At 57.2% G+C, this 15738-nt stretch overlaps 1 protein-coding gene across 3 annotated transcripts in view; it reads right to left on the reverse strand.

Moving 5' to 3' along the window:
• Window positions 1-15738, reverse strand: part of ACTN1 (actinin alpha 1) — a 92912-nt gene that overhangs the window by 2764 nt on the left and 74410 nt on the right. For 2 of the 3 annotated variants that reach the window (XM_079767510.1, XM_079767508.1), the window contains exons 9-19: window positions 12857-12949; window positions 11307-11537; window positions 9470-9617; window positions 6420-6570; window positions 5818-5926; window positions 5300-5440; window positions 3854-4036; window positions 3452-3586; window positions 2030-2209; window positions 1177-1323; window positions 195-275 (exon numbers count right to left, since the gene is read on the reverse strand). In XM_079767510.1, the coding sequence (XP_079623636.1) occupies window positions 195-275; window positions 1177-1323; window positions 2030-2209; window positions 3452-3586; window positions 3854-4036; window positions 5300-5440; window positions 5818-5926; window positions 6420-6570; window positions 9470-9617; window positions 11307-11537; window positions 12857-12949 (1599 nt within the window). The remainder of the gene's footprint in view (window positions 1-194; window positions 276-1176; window positions 1324-2029; window positions 2210-3451; window positions 3587-3853; window positions 4037-5299; window positions 5441-5817; window positions 5927-6419; window positions 6571-9469; window positions 9618-11306; window positions 11538-12856; window positions 12950-15738) is intronic. The other variant, XM_079767509.1, reaches the window with a different exon arrangement.

Raw genomic sequence — 15738 nt, forward strand, 5'->3', positions numbered from 1 at the left:
GTCAGAGGTCGAAGTGGTGGGAGGAGGAGCCCGACACGGGCCAGGCGAGGACAGCAGGAGAGGATGAGCCCCAGGGCCCACAGGGAAGGGAGACAGGGAGATCCAGACAGACAGAGAAGAGAAAAAGGAGAAATACGCATTATTTCTTGCCCCGGACGCCACCCCTGAGCGTGCTCCATGCAGGAGGCGAGTACCTGGGGGTCGTTGCCAATATCATAACCCAAGCTGATGAGGCAGGCTTTGAACTCCTCGGGACCCAGCGTGCCGGAGTGATCCTGGGGCCGCCGTGCGTCAGGCAGCGAGCCATGCGGTGCCAGGGAGGTGGAGGCCGTGAGGGGAGGGGTGGGCCATGCCCCAGGGGAGGGTGGCATGTGAGGGAGACACAGGGACGGAGGCATGCGGATAGAGAAGGTGGAGGGTGGACAGGGTGGGGGAGGAGGGAAATAAAAGTGCACACGGTTAGACACACGGACACAGTCCCGAGGGTGCCCTCTCCCCGGCACACGCAGCCCTGCTCTGGGAAGCAGGCCAGAAGGGAGCACAATGAGCCATGGGGGTGAGAAGCCCCCACAAGTGCCCAGCCCGCCTCCAGCCCGATGCCCCACCCCAGTTTCCAGGAGGGCTTCACCCAGCCAGGCAGGGTGCTGGGCAGCACCTAACTCATGCTCCCGCCCCTCCCAGGTGGTCATCCCGAAGCCCCGGAGCCCTGGGAGGGGGACCCCGCACTGACAACTCTGTGCCGGGGGCGGGTGGGGCAGGAGGGAGCCCCCGCTCCTCTGTCCTGAGGCAGAGGCAAGAGATGGTCCCTACAGCCAGAGGCAAAAGGCCTTCCCTTGAGGCTATGGCAGCCTTGCTCTCAAGGGCTGAAGCTGCAGGGTAAGAGAGCAAAGGTCAGGGGTCAAGGGTCCTTCCTTTCTCCACCCATGATCCGAGCTGTCTCTCCAGGAAAGCAGAGAGGCTCATGGGACACCAGGATTGGCTTTCTAAGGCCGGCATCGTGCAACGCCGAGTAGGGCAGGCTGCCGGCAGGTGCTCCCTCCTTCCTCCTCCTCCTCCTCCTCCTCACCTGCCCAGGAACTGGATCCAGCTCGGCTGCCCACACCTGGGGCAGTGCCCTCCAGGGCCCTGGGGCAGGGGCTGGGGCTGCTCTAAGCTCGTGCAGGGGGGCGCTCTCACCCGGTCAAAGTGGTTAAAGGAGGCCCGGAACTCGTTCATCTGCTCCTGGCTGATGCCCTTGGCATCCCGGGTCAGGATCTGGTTCTCCACCTCGTTGATGGTCCTGGCGATGGTGGTGAGGAGCTGCTCCCAGCCCACACGTATGTGCTGGAGGCGGACAAGGGGCCGAGGGGCCGGTCAGGAGAGGCTGCCCCGCCTCTCCTTCCCCTGACCATCACATGGTCCAAGCAATCACACCGGCCTTCTGTGCGGTTCACAGTGTCAGCAGAGGCAGGGGGACCAAACAAGGTTCCAGGACAGAGGGGCCACAGGATGAGGGGCAAGTGCGGGCAGGGTGGTGGCTTCTGCTTGGGACAGCAGAGACCAGCCAGGACCGCCAGCGTGGGTTGGATAGCAAGGAGGGGAAATTTGGTAGTGGGAAGGATTAAAGGATAAAAAACTGGGTAATTCTTTGAATATCCAACTCCAGAACTACACACATATGCTTTCATGGTCAAAACAAGGAATCATTCAGAATGCAGGTGCCGAAGGCCGCGTTTGGAGACCAGCATCAGAATCACTGGGGGGCTTGTTAAAAATTTAGATTCCTGAGCCCCACCCAGGCCCAGTGAATTCTGGAGGCGGGGTCTGGAAATCTGAATGTCAACAAGCTCCTTGGGAAATCCAGAAAGCGCTGAAGACTGAAGACCCAGCGCGCCCAGGGTGAGAAGGGAGTGCCCCCTCAGCCCAAAGCAAGAGTTGATCCTTATGGCAAATTTCCTGGGAAGATGACAGCCTCCCCCTGCCCCAGCCCAGGAAGGGGAACGGAAGGGGATCAGGGCTTCCCCCCGAGCACCAAGGCCCAGACACCCACCTCCATGGTGTAGTTGGTATGCTTGTTGTCGAAGATGAGCGCCTCCTGGATGAGCTGGTGGTCGCCCTCCAGCTGGTCGATCTTGGGCTTGTAGTTGACGATGCTCTTCTCGTACTGTCGCAGGTGGCTGAGCTGGTCCTCCAGGGTCCCGTGCATCTCGATGGAGATCCTCCCGATCTCCTGCTCACCCGGGAAGGAGGCCCTTGTCAGACCACCCCACTCTGTGCCCCTGGGGTGGAGACTGGGGGCCCCAGGCCACTGGTCAAACCCTCAGATGATTCTTGGCTCCCACCCAGGACCTGAGAGCCCACTGGGGTAATTAGTAAGCCCGGACTGGACACATTCAGCACGTGTGCCCCTTGGCATGGCAATAGCGTCACAGCCGAGTGGGACAAGCAGTGCTATCAGTGGGTGAACCCCGCCCCTCCACCCATCTCAGGGACCTTGCGGTGCCCACAGAGCCAGGTCCTCACAGCCTCAGTGCACCTGGCTTACCTCCCCAGTGCCATGCCCCTATGTTCTGCTCCTCAGATGCCCACCTCGGCCCACTGCAATCCCACCCACCTGCGAGCCAGGCCTAATCCCCGTTTCTGTTGGCCCTTCATCCATATAAACAAACTTTGTTTGTGAAAGCATTCTGGGCACTCACATCAGTCCAGGAAATATTTCCTGAGCACCTACTATGCACAATGAGCTAAGCAGGTGGGGGCGGGGTGGGGGGGCACAGGGAATACATAGAGGTGAACTTAACCTGGGCTCTGCCCTCAAGGAACTCAGAGGAACACCATGCTCTAACCCAAGAGGTATCCCTTCCCTGACCTACAGCACCCCTCTATCTGGCCCACACAATTCAGCGAACAGTGCCGCGCTTGCCTGAGGTTCAGGTCTCTCTCTGGGAAGATCCTCCTCCTTGACCAAACTCACTGCTTAGGAGCAGGGATAGTGAAGGAAGAGACCTGGTCAGCCAGATATGCCATAAGGGTAAGCCAAGTCAGCCACCCAGGCACTGATCCTGCTGTGGGACTTTCTCGTGGGACTTTAGTGGTGTCCCTGTGTGGGTCTTGGCTCAAGGCAGCTGATCAATGATTCTCTTGGCTCAAGGCAGCTGATCAATGATCTTATCATTGATGTTTCTGGCTCTCTCTCCCTCTCCCTTCCTCTCTGAAATCAATAAATACATATTTATAAACAAATAAATAAATAAATATTAAAAAATAAAGTAAAAGACCAGACACTGGGATCAGCCCACAGCTTCCTTGCATGAGCTCCATACCCTCTGTAGGGCAGCAGACCAGTCACAGGCTCAGGACCCCCAGTCTGCCACAGGTCGAGCCTGGGAGGAGACAAGGCAAGCCTGTCTGGCTGGGATGGGGGCGGGGAAGGGGTGGGAGCCTCATGCCTGCCTCCCACGATGGGACCCACCTCCATCTTGGTCTGGATCCAGGGCCCGATGACGTTGGCCTGTGCCCCGAACTGCTTGCGTAGCCTCTCATTGTGCTGCTGGCGGGCATGCTCCTCCGTCAGGGCCTGGTCCCTCCGAGGCACCAGCTGCCGCACCTGGGGCAGGAACAACCGTGGGACATTGGGATGGGCCATCTACCTGCCCCATACTTCCGACGAAAAGGAGGACCCAAGGAGGGACGGGCCAGTCAGTAACACACGGGAGTAAAGATGTTGGATGGCTCTAGAAATTCGGTCCTTCATTAACTTGACAATTCTGACTATGTGACAATAACAAGAAACACCGAGATAAATAAAAATCCACCAACCAAACAAGGGACAAAAATCCCTGCCTTTATGAAACTTAAAAGCCCTTGGACTCACATGGTCCCATTTGCCGTTGATCTCCTGAGGCGTGATGGTTGTGTAGGGATTGGTGCCGGCCATGTTGACGTGGTAGGTCTGGACAATCTTGGACACCTCGTTGTGGATGCCCAGGATGGCCAGGCGCTCCTTGTCGGCATCCGGGAGGGTGGCCTTGAACTGCTCATGCGCTGTGGTCAGTCCCTGGACAGAGATGGGGATGCAGGAGAAGAACAATGACTGGAGGGGCTGGTGCCTCCCATGGGCCAGATGAGCAAAGACAGCCCTGCAGGTCCCAGAGAAGAGGTGGGTGGAAGGGCCCCCCAAGGCCTGAAGGCGTCAACCCAGGATTATCATGGCTCAGAACCAAGAGGGCCAGGCTGGCCAGGGAAGGTGAAGGCAGAGCCATCAAAGCAATAGCTTCCTGCTCGGGGCGCTTACCACCCCACAGTCAGGTCAGGAACAAGGAGTGCCCCAAGGCCTGCTCCCAGGTGACCTCCCCCAACATAGGCTTCCTTAGCGCTTTGCAAAAACCCTTGCAATCTAACCTGTGCAGCTGTATAAAAGGACAAGGAAGCTGTTTACTGATATGCAACAAGCTCCAAGTCATCTGTTACATTAAACGGCAAGGTTCAAGCCCCGGCCGGTGGGCTCAGTGGTTAGTGTTGGCCCACACACTGAAGGATCACAGGCTAGCTTCCCAGCCCCGGTCAGGGCCCATGCGGGACGCAACCAATGGATGTGTCTCTCTCACACTGATGTTTTTCTCTCTATCCTTCTCTCTCTCTGTCCCTCTCTCTCTCTCTAACTATCTCTTCCTCCCTCTCTTCCACTCTCTCTAAAAATCAATGGAAAAGCTCTGTCGGTGTGGCTCAGTGGTTGAGCGTCAACCTGTGAACCAAGTCACAGTTCAATTCCCGGCCAGGGCACATGCCCCGGTTGTGGGCTCCATCCCCAGTGTGGGGCGTGCAGGGGGCAGCCGATCAATGACTCTCTCTCATCATTGATGTTTCTTATTTCTTTCTCCCTCTCCCTTCCTCTCTGAAATCAGTAAAAATATTTTTAAAAAATAAATAAAAATAAAAATCAATGGAAAAAATACCCTCCAGTGAGGATTAACAATAACTAAATAAGATTCAAAACACAGTATATTATAAAGCTGTTTTATGTAAGACAAGGGTGTGGAGGAGACTGTTAATAAGTATATTTGCTGCATATGCAGAGGCTGTGTGTGTGGCCACACTGCTTTCCTCTGGGGAGGGGCTCTGGGGGACAGGGGATAGGAGCACGAACTTCCTGCACAACTTTCTCATCTTTCAGATTTTATGCCATATCCATAGGTTACCTAATCAAAATAAATATAATGCAAAGGTTTCCAATTTATGAAACCCTTGGGATGCTGTCCTCAGTCCTCTCTCTGCAGGGGCGCTGGGAGCCAGCCGCCGGGGGCGAGGGGGCTGCACCCACCTGGATCTCCTCGATGGTGTGCACGATGAAGGTGTCCTGCAGGTCCTCCATGGCCCCCTCCATCCAGTTGTTGAAGGGTGCCGCCCGCTTGGCGTACTCCAAGTACAGCTGGTCTATGGTTTCCAGCAGTTTTTCTGTCCGCTAGGAGTGCCGAACGGGGTGGGGGTGGGGACATGTGAGCAGAGTCATATCCAGAATCCCTCCCCGCTCCCCGAGGTCCTCCTGGCCAGCCCCAAGTGGCCCAGGTCTGGGAGCACCGGGCGAACTCAGGCAGAAAGAACAGGCTGTCTGGGCACCACACCAGGGGGAGGGGATCTGGTTTAGGGCAGGAGAGGAAGCATCTCCACAATCAGAGCCCAAACGCAGTGCCCATGTGAGCGAGCCTTCCGCACTCAGGCCATGGCTGGGGAGGTCTGAGGGGCCCCGTGGAGCATTTTTGCCCGAAGCAAAGGGAGTCACAGAGCGGGAAGGGGCGCCAGAGCTGCAGGCGCAGGCCCCCGTCTCCCTCGGGCCCTCACCTCCAGGGCTTCCCTGCGCTTCTGAGTTAGGGCTCCTAGATTGTCCCACTGGTCACAGATCTTTTGGCACCGGGCGTTGACACTGGGTGAGTCGTAATAGTCCAGCTCACTGGGAGGGAAGAGACAGGAGGAGTCAGTGGCCCAGGCTGCCTGTGTGGCCTGCTGTCCTCCTCAGGAGGCTGGGGCGCCAGGGGTGCTGGAAGGCCAGGTGTGCTCGCTGCATCTAGACCTCCAGGCGCCCCTCCCAACCTTCCAGCTCCTTGCTTTCCGGAGACCACTGGGAGAAGGCCCAAGAAGGCCTGGCCTCCTCTCCAAGGTCCCCACCCCAACCTCAGCTGGAGGCAGTGCCAGTCTGCACCCGAAGCACAACACCCAGGAGCCACCGAGGCAGGGAGAACTCAAAGCCACGACGGGTCACCCTCTGGTCCTGCACTCGTTACAGGTAAGGCCCGAGGCCTGTGACAGGAAGGGTCACTGGCTCATTCCCCACCGGGGGTGGACGGCCTTCCCGCCCAGGCACCGGGCTGTCCCACCCCCTCACGCATCAGGGCCACAGTGCCCATCTCCCACGGCCGCACAGCCCCGGGCCCGGCCACGCTTACTTGAGCTCCTGTGCAATGGCGGCGATCTGCTCCACGCGGTCCTGGTGGGCAGCCAGGTCGCTCTCAAAGGCCTCGTGCTTCTTGAGCAGGGCCTTGATCTCCGAGAGGGTGGCCGTCTCGTAATCCTTCTGCTGCAGCATGGCCTCTTTGCCTGAGCCAGAAAGATGGCACAAGGCTGAGCTAAAGCCGGGGCGCAGGAGATCTGACCATCCACCCCTCAGGGCCCCCGGGGCTCCAGGTCCAGGGGTGCACCGCCCGGGGATGCCCACTGTACAACGACCAATCATCTGCAGTGTGAGAAACCGGGTTATCCACTAAGGGGCCCGGCCAGGCAAGTTGCTGTTCTCCATGGAGCATGAATGGTGGGACGGCATCAGAAGTGGTTACATACAGAGGCTATGCCGGGCTGTGGGGAAACGTGTGGGGCATAACATTAACTTTATAGAAAGCAGAAAACAACGTGGCATAATCAGGAAAAAACAAGCCAAGCAGTAAGGGGTACCCCATTTTATAGTTTCTCCAGCGCTACAGGGACCCCCCGCCTCAATTACTTCCAATGTGGTCATTGTGTCCAGGCACTCTGCATTCACCGATGGCCAGAGCCTCCTTGGACCATCAAATGCACTGCCCTCTCTCTTTAGGGGCAGGCAGGAGTTGCATTTCTTGGGTTTCTGTTTCCCGGGAGGACAATGGAATGACCTACGACCTCTCAGGACTCTCAGATGAGGTTCCCAGCTGCCTTGTGAAGTGACTAGCAAAGGACCAGGGGGGGACCTGGCCTGGCCGCCCACCCCGGGTGCACCCGTCATGGATGCTCAGCCCTCTCAGTAAACGAAGGCTGGGCTGCAAGGCCAGGGCTGTGCCCAATGTGGCATTTCTTTCCTTCCCTCTACTCCTTCCTGTAAGTCAGAATAATATAACAGTACAAAAAATGACAGAGGAGCCTAGTTATCTCCGCCTTCCAGTCTTTCCTTTATGGATGTGCTAAACCCACGGGGTATATATAAGTTACGCTTCCTGCTTTTGAGATCAGCAGCAGCACATCAACGAGTGTCTCCCTTGGCCCCTCAGTCTTCACAGGGGCCACCCGGGGGGCTGTACATCCGGCCAAGCGGCTGAACCACCTACTGTGGTCGACGGGCCCCTCAGCTCACACGACGTACTGCAGATGGTCTCACCACAAACATCTCCAGACACGAGATTTCCCCCACACTTAGGGTTAATTCTTTAGACAGTCTCAAGAAATGGAATTCCCAGGTCAGTGGGCAATACATCCTTAGGTATGAATGAGTCCACGTGGCCGGATTGCTTCGTCCGGCTGTGCCAGCACTACTCATGCCCTTGTTGGTGCTGCCGAGCCCACAGGTTCCTGCTCCGTGTCTTGCTCTGAGCTGTTCCTTGGCCCCGGAGAGGACATGACAGAAGCATGCAGGTGAAGAGTACAACCTCCACCATCCCCCTCTACTCCGCACCGTCCACACCGGGATAAATAACTCTGTGCACACAGCGCACAAAGCCCAGCACAGGTACCCACAACAGGGAGCTAAAGCCAGCCCCCTTGACTGAGTCCAGCACCCTCCTATCCCCTACCAAGCCAAGCCACTCCCAAGTGGCCATGGGTGCGGCTGTCCCTCTGGTCTCTCGCCTAAGGAGTGAGGGCATAACAGCGCTGAGTAGGGAAGTCTTCGAGCGCTGAGCTCCACTGGCCAATGGGGTCTGCCCCTGGGGCACTAGCTGACACAGTCTCGGGGTCCTAAGATTTGGGCAACCCCATTCCCCTCTCCACCCCAGCCCAGGTTCTGAGGAAAAGACTCTCCCAGGTAAGATTTTCTCTCTGGGGTTAACCTCAGCTGCCAATCACACACTCATAGCCCGAGTGCCCCCGGGCTGGAGGAATGGAGACGCACGCAGGAAAGCAAGGGCGCTGCTTCTCTGAAACCGGAGGCAGAAGCGGGAGGCGGGAAGGCCGGGGAGGGGAAACACGCAGGCCACCATCTCCTGGTGTGAGCCAGGTGCCATGGAATGTTAAGCCGACAACAACCCTATGAGGGGCTGCCCTGGGTTGAATGGTGCCCTCCCAAACTCAGGTCCACCCAGACCTCAGAATCGGACCGGATTTGGAACTGGGGTCTTTGCAGATGTACTTGGTGAAGATGAGCTCCTTATGGGTTAGGGTGGCCCCAATCCAAAGACGGTGCTTTCATTAGAAAAAGGAGAGGGAGACTCAGTCACAGACGCAGAGAGGAGCTGCCATGCGACGACAGAGGCACAGGGAGGGAAACAAGGCAAGGAATTCTGGGATTGCCGCCAACCAGCAGACCCGAGGACTGGGCACGGGAAGCAGACCTCCAGCGTCTGAACTGTGTCAGAATACGTCTGTGGCGTTAAGCCACCCAGCTCGTGTGGCTTTGTTGCCGCGGCCCCAGGAAACGAACCCAGGCGGGCACATCATCACCCGCGCGGTCCCGATGAGGAAAGGAGACCCGGGGTCAAGTCGCGGGACTAAATTTACGCTGCTTCTAGGTGGCAGGGTCGGGATTCGAACCCCCACCTCCCTGCCTCAGGGAAATCACTACGGTGGCCTGAGCCAGTGGTCAGCAAACTCATTCGTCAACAGAGCCAAATATCAACAGTACAACGATTGAAATTTCTTTTGAGAGCCGAAAACCGACTTCTGTGCACGGGCCACGAAGTTTCAATCGCACTGTACCGCACGTGGTATTTTGTGGAAGAGCCACACTCAAGGGGCCAAAGAGCCGCACGTGGCTCGCGAGCCGCAGTTTGCCGACCACTGGCCCTGAGCTATCAGCAATGGGCCTAGCTCTGTACTACGCCAGGAACTCCTCTCGCTGCTTCACATGTACGAATTCACTTCATCCTCGTAAACCTGGCAGACTGGTGCTACTATTATCCCCACTTTACAGATGAGAATACTGGGGCAACCGAATGTGCCTAAAGCCAAAGCCCTGGTAAGAGAAAACGAAACCAACGAAGCAAGAAAGTTGTGGCTGACGGCTGGGCTGGGGGAGCGTGAAAGCGGGCTGCCTCACCGTCCGTCCAGGCCTCGTGGATGGAAGCCTTCTGCCGGAACTTCTCTGCCAGGTGGTCAAGCCTCTCCAGCCTCCGGATCTCGTTCAGCAGCCACTCCTCATAGCCCTTCTCCGCCTGCTCCAGGCAGCCCCAGGCGTTGTTGATATCCTGCGGGGATGGAAGGTGCACGGTCAGCCCACCTGGTTGCCAAGACGCCCACAGCTGCTCCAAGCCTTCCAGGAGCCTCTTCCCCATCTTGGCCGTGTCTGGCCATCCCCTCCTGCCCCCACACACCCCCACTGGTATTTCCTTGGGCTCCTGGGCAGGGAATGGGGGTCCGAGCCCACATGGGCCACTCAGACGTGCGGGGAAAGAGCCCAAGGCCTTCTGTGGCCCCAGGACCGACTTCCAACAGGATTCACCACGTTTCTGGATCGCTCAAGGGCTCTGGGAGCCTGCGGGGACCCTGACCTGGGCAACGGGTCTAAGGACAATGACATGCTGAACACAAACCCATAGCTCTTTAGACAGGGAACCAGCAACAGGGCCACCCACTACAGTTACCATGAGGCTGCTGGGCGAGGCAGCAATGGGCTGAACCCGGCCTGCAAGCCACTCGAACCCCTCACTGGGTCCCCACCATGTGCCCGTGCCCAGGGCCTGGCTGCAGCTGCCCAAGGGGGTGGGGGTGGGGGGCCCTTTTCCTAACTTGCACAGACCCTCCGGCCAGCACTGGTTCTGGTCACCCGAAAGCTGCTGACTCAGCCTGGAACCCATAAAGGACCACAACTTTCCTAACAGCATACACGTCAGGGGCCTTTGTCCTCGCTCCAATTTCCCAGGGATCCCGCCTCCTCCTAACGCTGTTTGCAGGTTCCGCCCATTCCCCGCTTCCTGCTTCATGTGCCCAGGCCTGCTCATTACTCTCCATTTTATTTTAAAGGGCAAAAGCTCTATCGTGGTGGATTTTTGAAGTTTCTTTTACATATGTCTCTGGCTTATACAATTTCTCCCCCGAGTCCTCCAGAGTACAGAGAGAGAAATAACATATAAAGTGACATATGTCATAATGACATGGAAATCTGGTCACAATGTTAGTTTTTTTAAAAAGAGCAGTTTATTAAATAAAACATGCTTTAGGTTTCCCTTAAAGACTAAAAGGATCTCTCCCCCTTCCAATTTTTTAAGTTAATATGGGGTCGTGAGATTATAGCTAATTTCTAGTTTCTGAATTTTGCTTATTTGTATCTTAGAAATAGCCTACCACAAAAATCTGTTACTTGTTTAAGGTAATAAATGTGTTGGGTTTTTCTAGGTGCTTAAACAAAATTCCATGGAAGTAAAAGTTATCTTCCGGGTAGCTCAGTTGGTTAGAGCGTCATCCCCATACGCCAAGGTTGTGGGTTCAGTCTCCAGCCAGGGCACATGCAAGAATCAACCAACGAACACAAAGTTAGTGGAACAACAAATCGATGTTTCTCTCTCTCTCTCTCTCTCTCTCTCAAATCAATCAATTAAAAATTTGAAAAAAATTATCTCTCACTACTGAATTATGCCCCTTTTGGGACATGCTGTTTGCAAAGATGATTTTTGAGAGGTGGGAAGCTGGCGGTCCCCGGGAGTCTGGGGTGGATGTTAGGTGTCTGGAAGGGCAAGTCTGGCCTGGAAAGGTCAGGAGCAAGAGGCTCCCCGGGGAGAGAAGCCGCCCCACCTCTGGGTGCAGGTGGAGCCTGGCGGGTCACCTGGAGGAGCAATGATTCTGGGGCAGTGTATGCAGGTCGGGCCCGGGCGCCGTGTGGGAGCAGCTCAGGGACAGGGGTGGGGAGAGGGGGGACCCGGGCTGGCCCCCTGGCTCACCGAGACCATCCTGCCCTCGGAGGGCATGAAGGCGGGCCGGTTGCTGAGGCGCAGCTTGGTCTGCAGCGTGTTGAAGTTGATCTCCAGCTGGCACTTCTCCTGCACCTTGGGCGGCTTGTGCAGGCGCCGATAGTCGCGGAAGTCCTCCAGCTTCTGCTGCATGGCCTGCATGGTGTTCTCGGGCGCCCGGTTCTCCAGCCACGGGATGGTGCGGCGGATCCACTCCAGCAGCTGGGGGCGGGGCAGGGCGTGAAGATGCAGGAGGGAGGGAGGGACAAGGGCCGGCGCCCCTCTCCTCCGAAATCCCTCCCACAGGAGGCGCTGGCAAGGGTCTCTCCCAACAGCACACTTTTCCCAACTACCCCCCTAGGCCATGCCCAGGCCACCAGGGCAGGTTCCAGGCCGTTCCCTCTGAGAACCTGGGCTTCAGGAAACCTGGCCCCTGAGGTATGTTAACTCCCAGCCGGCACCACAGCCTCCCTGCTCTGCCCAGGGAAGAACCAGACCTGGGGAAGATAGCTCGACTAAGAGCAGGAGACTGACTTCTGGTTCTAGGTCTACTGCTTGGCCGGGCCTCAGTTTCCTCGTCTAACCCAAGGACAAGGTTAACAGCTGTTCCCTGAGGTCCTTGGTCATGACCTTCTAGAATTCTAGAATGTGGTCCCTGACACAAGAGAACAACTGGCTCCTGGGGCACCGGCAGGACATGGCCTGGGTTGGTTTCCTTGATGCGACAGAGGAGCAGTGGAGGTGGTGACAGGACGTATACTGATCACCTGCAAGGCGCCAGGCACGGCTCCCGAACTAAATCACCTGAACAGTCCTGCGGGGTTAAGGGTTCTGGAGGGGGTGACCAAGGCCCTGGAGGCTATGTGACTTGCCAAGGTCACCCAGCTGGAATCGTGAGCAGTGACCACACCCAGGCACTCGGGCCCCGGAACTTGGGGTCCTACTATGCTGGAGAGCCGATCCACCAAGGGGCGGGGCTGAGCTGTTCAGAAAGCTGACTGCTTTTAAGGAAGAAGCAGGTGCAACCTTAAAACTCAAATGCAGTCAATGGCAGAAGAGCAAAACCAGCCCTGTCCCTTCCTGTCCCCTGGGTGGGCCCTGCCACGAAGCCAGCCTGAGCCGGCACCCACCTATCGGCAGCCCATACCCCCAGCACCAGACCTGCTCCTCTTCCAGCTTAAGTGACACTCACAGAACAGACACCAGCTGGAGAGCCTCTGAGACCCCCTTGGCTCAAGTCTCACGTGGCAAGTGAGAAAACCAAGGCCCACAGAGGGGAAGGGATTGCCCAGGCTCACTGTTGGAAGAGCCGGGGACTCTCTCTCTCTCTCTCTCTCTCTCTCTCTCTCTGAAGCCCAGAGATTGGCCCCTGAGCCCCTCTCTGCTTCTGGGAGGGCTCAGCTGTGCTGGGGTCACGGGCTACACCCAGCCTGGGACTGTGCTCCGGGGATGGATTTGAAGGTACAGGTTCTGGGGCTCCCTTCTCCTTTGGGGTGGGGTGGCAGGGCCTTGCTGGGGCCAGGGGACCCATGGGTACCCACATCGCTGGCCAGCTTCTCGTAGTCTTCCATGAGCTGTTCATTCTCCTGGTTCACGGCCAGCACCTTGCAGATACGATTGGCTGCTGTCTCCGCCTGGCAACAGGACAAAGGGGCAAGGTCAGCCACTAGCAGCAGGAGCACCCAGGAGGCACGGGCGCCGACCATGCCCCTCCCACCCTGCCAGCTCCCGAGACTTCGAGTTCACCACCTCACCCCTCCTCACCATCCTCTCTGCCAGCCCAGGCTCAGTCCCATGGGTCAGGGATGCTGGACAGAGGTCCTGGTGGCTGAACGAGGCCCCTGGAGAAGGGCCTGAGTTTGAGACCCAACGAACATGTTGGAAAGAAACTAACCCGCGGACTAATACAATCAAAAGGCTCATCAGGTGGCGAGGTGATCATGCCCATCCTGGAATTCCGCGTGGAGGCCCTGGATCCCAAGGCTCAGGATCCCAGGCTGGATTTGCCAGGATCTTGGAAGATGCAGGAATTCAAACTGGGGAGTCCTGGAGTAAGTGCGGACTGAGAAGCCCCGGGCCTCCCAGGGTCCCTGCAGAATCTCCCAAGGCTCCTGGCCCGAAGTTCAAAGCGCTTTAGCGAAAACAGAAGGGCCCACGACTGCACAAAGGGCAGGGCTTCGGATCAGCCCAGCCTGAGCAGGACGCCCAGAAGTAGGCACAGCACCTCTGGGAAGCTGAGCAACACTGCACTGAGAGCTGGGCATGCAGACACCCATGTGGGCTCGGCAGACACCCGCGTGGGCTCGGCAGCCAGAGGAATGAAAGGGGCCTGAATGGCAACCACCCCCAAAGGTCCAGGAACCCCAGGGAGATGCCGCCGCCTCCGGCCGTGCGGGGCACTGTGCACCTGACACCAGCAGAGCCAGGCGCTCCTAATACCCTTGGCTCAGGAGATTGTTTAAATTCAGCTGTGTTCTTGTGCAAGGGAGGGGAACTCAAAGCCTTTGGGGGGCCCTGGGATAGAAAGGAAGACAGCCTGTGAGAAGACAGATAAGCATCTTGTGGCCCCAGAGAAGCGTGACCCTGCTGATGGATGACAAAGGCTTGAGGGTTGTAGAAAGAGGGGCCCTCACAGCTGATGGATGAACAAGACAAAATGGGTTTCGATGCGGCCAGACAGACTGAGGCTGGGCATAAGGAAGAACTTCCTGAGAATGAGGAAGGAATTAGAATTGGGAAGGAATGACTAAGAAAATGTAAATGTTTTTTCCTTGCAGAATTTCTGAAATAGGACACACGCCTACCAAACCACATGACTTATAGGGGACTGTGCTGGGATGTGTGTGTGAGGGGGCAGAGTGAGATCATCACAAATGTCCTTTCAAGCTCAAAGTCGAGACTGCACCCTCCAGGGCGAGCTGTCAGAACGGGGGCGGGGGGGCTCCCCCAGGAGGGAATGGTCAGAGGGGGAGCTAAGGACCCTCTGGTCTCAAGAAACTGAGGAAGGAAAAGACAAAGAAACTAAGGGAAGGAGTCACCTCCTACACCAGTGGTCGGAAAACTGCGGCTTGCGAGCCACATGCGGCTCTTTGGCCCCTTGAGTGTGGCTCTTCCACAAAATACCACGGCCTGGGCGAGTCTATTTTGAAGAAATGGCGTTAGAAGAAGTTTAAGTTTAAAAAATTCAGCTCTCAAAGGAAATTTTAATCGTTGTACTGTTGATATTTGGCTCTGTTGACTAATGAGTTTGCCGACCACTGTCCTAGACCCTCCTCCCCCTACCTCCCCACCCAAACTCGGTGCTAGAAATGGCACTTCACACACAAAACTCCCGTCTGGTCGTCTTTCCTTTGGAGGAACAAGTAACCCTGGGGAATCCCAAGAGCTGACACAGAGGGAAATTCCTTCCTGGAGCCTGTCCCAGAAGATGTGGGGCCCCGGGGACCCCTGTGAGGCAGCCGGGTCCCGGGAACCAGGCTGGCCTGCCCACTGGCTGGCTGAGGGCAGCAATCTGCCTGAAGTCACTGGGGCCACCTCCCTGGACGGCCAGGGCAGGCGACCGAGGGAGGACAGTCTCTCCTCTGTGCTGATGTGTGAGAACTCGGGGTAGCTACACAGACCCCTGCCCAACGTGCTGACCAAGCAGGAAAGGAAGAATCGGGGGTGAGGAGGGCCGCTCGTCACAGGCAAACAGCAGCTGCGGCTGTGATATTTCAGGAATAAAGCTCCTCCTCAACCTCGTATCCCCCTCTTTCATCTTGAAATCCTGGGCTCCAGAGTTATAAACGTTACGTGTCCGTTTATCAAACCGGTGGACTGAGTGATGCCTGCGTTTGTAGGGTTTGGGGAGACAGGTCCTAGGACCTCAGGAGCCTGGCCCATCCCTCAGAGCCTGTTGGCGATTCCGGAGTCAAAGGGGGGGCTCCTTTTGGACGCAGTTTGGGGGAGTTCCCATGTGGGCCTCCTGGGGACTTTTTACAAAGACCCAAGCCCTCCTCTCAGCCTGCCCCCTCCCAGGCTGGCCTCGCCAGGAGAGGCAGACTAAGAAAACCCATCGTTATAACCAGGAAACCTGCCTCTGGGAACAAAGCATGGACGTCATGGAACAAAAAAAGGCCTTTCTTTAGAAAAGGCAACAGCCTTTGGTCTCCCCCTTGAGGGACAGCCTGCCCCCCCTCCCTCCCCCCCCCCCCCCCCCCCCGCCACCAGGAAGCAGGCTGGAATCCAGATTGGACTTTAGAAAACATGACAGGCACCGTCTTCAAATTCTAACCTCCCCTCACTCTCCCTGCTCAATTCCTCCCCCAACAAGCAGGCAGGCAGCCCTGCAGGAGCCTGCTAGGTGATGGCTTACACCTGCTCGCACGTGGGTCCCTGTGTAGAGAGGGGTTCCCTCACCCACCCTCCCAGCCCAGGAGGTCAG

Source organism: Cnephaeus nilssonii (genome assembly GCF_951640355.1).
Source record: "Cnephaeus nilssonii genome assembly, chromosome: 4".
NCBI lineage: Eukaryota > Metazoa > Chordata > Mammalia > Chiroptera > Vespertilionidae > Cnephaeus > Cnephaeus nilssonii.